The sequence below is a fragment of the Humulus lupulus genome, chromosome 5 (assembly GCF_963169125.1).
Source record: "Humulus lupulus chromosome 5, drHumLupu1.1, whole genome shotgun sequence".
In the NCBI taxonomy this organism is placed as follows: Eukaryota; Viridiplantae; Streptophyta; class Magnoliopsida; order Rosales; family Cannabaceae; genus Humulus; species Humulus lupulus.
The window spans coordinates 10,211,895-10,216,992 of record NC_084797.1 but is presented as its reverse complement, the minus strand read 5'-3'; the positions used below and the strand labels follow the sequence as shown (position 1 = coordinate 10,216,992).

Genomic DNA, 5,098 nt, shown 5'->3' with positions numbered 1-5,098 from the left:
TAAAATTACTATATCTTTTCTTTTCTTTTGTATTTTTTCTTTTTTTTTAATCACGAGGAAAATTTTGCACCACCAAATCAAAAAAGGTGGCCCAGACCAATGGCGTTTCAAGTTTTGATCTATGGCATGGGAATTAGATTGGGCCGATGACGTGGCAGACTTTGGGTCCCACTCACAAGTGGGTTTTGTAGATATTTTGGTTAGGAGATATTTGAGACCACTGAAGTTTTTTGAGGCGGTATTAGTGGGTGGATCAATCTCAGCCGTCGGATTAGTCATAAATTAAAGTTGGGTTTTGATTTCAGATATTTCTAAAATATCTATCTCTCTGCCGAGCCAAATATAGTTTTCTATTACATCTCCCACAAGAGAAGGTTATGTGCTTTCCTCTTCAAGCTTTTTCCAGGAGTCTAAAGATTGGTTCTTTATTTTGTGTGGTTGAGGAGAGAAAGGTGTAGAGATTTAGAGAGAAAGGAAGTGAAAATGGGGGAAGTTGTTTTGAGTAGTAGTGAGGATTGGGCTGTGAAAGGAGATAGTGAAGTTGAGAGGAGGAGGAAGAGGAAGATAGAGGAAATGGATAATAATATCAATAATGATGATGATGGGGTTGTGGAGACGAAGATGATAGGTGGGTGTAGCTCAGGTGGAGCGATTACCAGTTGGGATAGATTCTTGCCCAGAATGATGATGAGGGTTTTGTTGGTTGAAGCTGATGACTCCACTAGGCAGATTATTACTGCTCTACTCAGAAAATGTAGCTATAAAGGTATGTGTGTTCTTTTAATTGCTTTTGCTTTAAGTTTTGGTTGAAAACTCAAATGGGGTTTCCCGGGTTTACTCCATTTTTGTGGTTTTGGTAAAGTTTATGTAGTAGCTAGCTGAATTGAGCTGAGATTTCAAGTTTGTTGCTTTAATGTTTGTTGAAAATTGGGAAAACGAATTGAAGGATATTGTTTGACCTTACTATGTTTGGAATTCGGATATTAGGGTGGAAAAAAACAAAAAAAAAAGGGGATTTTCAAAGGATTTTATTTTCGTTTGTTTGTATTTAAACAAAAAATGAGCAACATATGTTTTGAAAAAGTAAGAAATATATTTAATGTAATTTTATCAAATTTAGAATAATTGTAAATATATTGAAGAAGGGAAAGGATTCCAAAAAAGTCCATTACAAAATCTTACGAAAATATTTTCCTTTCCCCTCTCTTTTCTCTATCATTTTCTCTGACAAACATTTTTTCTTAGTAAATCTGAGATCCAATCAAAGCCTAAGTGAATAAAGTTTGGAGATCTGTTGGATTGCAGCAATATAAGAAAAGAAATATGGATTGTTATAAAATCTGTAAGATTGGTGATAGGCTGTAAGCAATTTCATGGGGGTTTATTTCCTAATGGCTTGGTTTCTTTACTTTTATGCTCTTTATATATATGTACATATGTCAATCTAGCAACTGAAGTTTTTCTTGGTTTGGGCAGTTGCTGCTGTGTCTGATGGCCTAAAAGCATGGGAGTTACTGAAGGGAAGACCCCATAACATAGATCTCATATTGACAGAAGTGGATCTGCCATCAATATCAGGGTTTCCGCTACTTACCTTAGTCATGGAGCATGATATCTGCAAAAACATTCCTATTATAAGTACGTTGTCAAATATGGAAATGATGTATTATGTGTCTACAGCTGGTGTTTAGTGTTTACCATTTTTTATAATTATGTATTTTGTGGATCATGCAGTGATGTCCTCTCAAGATTCGATTAGTACAGTTTACAAATGCATGATGAGAGGTGCTGCTGACTATCTTGTTAAGCCTATTAGGAGGAATGAACTGAGCAATCTATGGCAGCATGTTTGGAGAAGAAAATCTGTAAGCATAGGCTTTACACTTTCCTGATGATCTGATTTAGTTGTCTCTAATATTGTCCAACTCTTACAAAGGTCTAATTTTTTTGTTCCATGATTCTATCAGTCCTCTGCAAACGGCCCCCGATATGAAGGTGTTGCACAAAATAAGGGCGAAGCCACTTCTGAAAATGATCCTGCAACCAATCACTCCAATGGCTATATTCCTTCCATTCAGAGAAATGAGGAAAACATTGACAAAGGGAGCGACTCCCAGGTATCTCATATTTTCTGTATGAGCCTCCAAAGAATATGTAACCTTTATTGTTTCACTTGTTTGTGGATGATCCTGGTGCCTGTATCAGAGGTGTTGTAGAACAGTAAATTAAGTAAAGAGGTTTTAATCAATAATTATGGATAGACCTGTAATCTTGAGCTTGACAGAATTGTAATTGCTGGTATCTCAAAGTTGAAGATATTAACAAGAAAAGTAGATTCAGATTTAAATCTTAACTTCTAGTTTACAATAAATTTAGACTGGTTGTACACTACTTGTGTCAAAAAGGATGAAGTATGTCTTCTCCGAGGAATATGTCAAGTATTTTTACAACTTCTTATGGTTAAAAGGAATTTCCTTTTAGTCTGGGTTTCATATACAGACTGCATGTTTGCTGTCTTCTGCAGAGCTCTTGTACAAGGCCAGAATTAGAGGTTGAGAATGTCCACGTGGATCAAATGCAGGAATGCTCACAGCCAACACGGGGTGAATCTTCTCCGAGTGACTCGAGAACACAGAAGAGTGAAGGGCACATCAATGCAGGGCAGAGATTCATGCATGGAAATGAAGTCAGAGGTGAATAATCTTACAATCTATTAGGCATTTTATTTTAATATCCAGAATCATTGTGAAAGTATCTAACTTTTTGAGGTGTCACAATCAAAATAGGATCAATGCTGGGAACCTATCAGGATGCTGATGCCAAAATTACACCAGGCAAGGGTTTCAAGCCAGAAAGTATTAGGAGGGATGCTATTATGTCTAGTGAGGCTTGTGAGAATAATAAATTCCTATTTAATCGTTCTAGAGACACCATTGATTTGAATGGAGTTTTAGAAGAAAATGCAAATTGCAATTATCAAAATTCTTCTTCAAGTAATGGAACTAGCAAGTTTGATTCTGGTCCGAAATTGGATCTTACCTTGAGATCAAGTTCTGGTGACTTTGAGAGCCATATGGTTGAGAAGAGGCACACCCTTGGCCATTCTAATGCCTCAGCCTTTACACGGTGAGTTCCATTTTGATATCACTTTCTTAAGTTTTGTGGTTTCTTCACATAATCTATGTACTTGTTAGACTAGTGAGAGGAGGTATGAGCGAATTTCAGTGTTCTTGCCAACATAATCTTAAGTATTATAACGATGACATCACCTAAACCTAAAGTTCTCAACCCCAACCTATGCCTTATCAAGCTTAAGATTAATGGATATACTTGTTTGTTTTATAATAATGCTTTCCACAAAAGATAATGAGTCTTATTATTAGTGTGAGGCAAGATTTTGTTTTGGATCATTAGGAAATTTATAGATCAGGAGAAGAAGACAAAGGAATATTTTGTGATGCATGTAAAATTGTAAATGAATTAAGACGTAGAATTATTAAACCCTTTACCTTAGAGAGTGGTAAGTGCATGATAATTTCTTCACTTGGATTGTCTGTCTTTCTTAACTTATATTTGCTAAACAGTTCAGTGATTATATTCATGCAGATACATTAATAAGCCATTGCAAACCGCAAATCCTACATCAGTCGGTGTGTGCGATCAAGAGAAAGAATGTGGATCAAATACTGAAAAGCATATGTTCAATTTCGCCGCTGGACTTAGTTTTAACTCTGATACCCCTGGTCGCTCAGTAAGCACACCAAAAAGTGGTATTACATTGGCTACAGGTCAATCTAACCATTCTGAAGCTGCAACTCATTCCCCTCAACAGAGATTATTTCCTCTACCAATCCCTGTGAAAGGTATAAGAGTTAATAATCCGGTGGCAGGCTATGGTTCTGTAGTACCTTCAGTATTCTGTTCACAATCAGGTTCTTCATCCCTGGTCAGTCCAAGCTCAGCTGCCCAACAAGAGCCCTCATTTCTAATCAATGCGTTTTACCAAACAGCTCCTGAAAAGAACAAATCCGAGCAGTCAAATGAACTTTGTCGAAACAACAGCATTGCCAAAGACCAATCCTTACACAATCAAGAACATAAACTGGACTTTTTCGAGGATCGTGGGCATATCTCTCCTACCACTGATCAAAGTGCTAGTAGTAGTTTCTGTAATGGAAATGCAAGTCATCTTAATAGTATTGGGTATGGAAGTGCTTGTGGAAGTAATAGCAATGTTGATCAGGTTGCCATGATTAGAACTGCTTCCGAGAACAGGAATGATGAAAGTTATTTTAATAACGGTGGGAATTCTCACAGATCCATGCAAAGAGAAGCAGCTCTTACAAAGTTCCGCATGAAGCGGAAAGATAGATGTTTTGAAAAGAAGGTACATTATTATTACCATTCTCAATCTATAACAAAAAACTACTGTTCTTATTTCACTACTTCTGCTCCAAGTGCTCTTCATTTCTCTAATGAGATGTCTATTCCAGGTCCGATATGAGAGCAGAAAGAAACTCGCCGAGCAACGTCCCAGAGTTAAGGGACAGTTTGTTCGCCAAGCACAAACAGATCCTTCCCCTGCAGAAACTGAGGGAAATTCATAGGAGTGAGTAACCATTTAGCTTTGGATAGTTATAAAGAAGAGGATAACTTTAATGGTTGAAGAACACTCATAATGATCAGTAGTAGTTTATTCCACCTTTTACATTTTTTGTTGTTGTAGTATGAGAGTGAACTTTGGGGGCAGAAGCACAAGAGAAATCACTGAGTGATTGATGTATAGCTTTGTAATTTCTACTCAATTCTTTTTTTCTTTTTGGGTAGCTGTGAAATTTGTTTATTAACAATCTCATAGGTTATATTGGTATATACACTCTTAGTATGTGATTTGTATCCACAGTAACACCATCAATACCAATCACCAGCTTGTATACTATGAAAGACTTTTTTTTCCCCTCTCATTGTTGTTGTTGTTGGTTCAGACTCAATGTAGTTCCTCCAATTTTGTATTTGTATATACACAAAGTGGTATTGATATTGACTGGTATAGCTCATTTCACAAGTTTCAATAAAGGGTTTGATCTTTACCAAAGTA

General features: G+C 36.6%; 1 protein-coding gene across 1 annotated transcript; it reads left to right on the top strand.

Moving 5' to 3' along the window:
• Positions 1 to 340: 340 nt before the first annotated feature.
• LOC133834380 (two-component response regulator-like APRR5) lies at positions 341 to 5,098 on the top strand. Its single transcript, XM_062263980.1, has 8 exons — positions 341 to 766; positions 1,477 to 1,638; positions 1,735 to 1,865; positions 1,968 to 2,117; positions 2,525 to 2,693; positions 2,787 to 3,126; positions 3,607 to 4,387; positions 4,494 to 5,098. The coding sequence occupies exons 1-8, from the start codon at positions 484 to 486 to the stop codon at positions 4,605 to 4,607; spliced, it is 2,130 nt and encodes a 709-aa protein (XP_062119964.1). The 5' UTR covers positions 341 to 483; the 3' UTR covers positions 4,608 to 5,098.

Bases quoted from the DNA above. Each gene is read 5' to 3' on its own strand.
- LOC133834380 (XM_062263980.1), top strand. From the start codon at position 484: ATGGGGGAAGTTGTTTTGAGTAGTAGTGAGGATTGGGCTGTGAAAGGA. The intron at 2,118-2,524 runs GTATCTCATATT...TGTCTTCTGCAG, and splicing joins ACAAAGGGAGCGACTCCCAG to AGCTCTTGTACAAGGCCAGA. The intron at 3,127-3,606 runs GTGAGTTCCATT...ATATTCATGCAG, and splicing joins AATGCCTCAGCCTTTACACG to ATACATTAATAAGCCATTGC.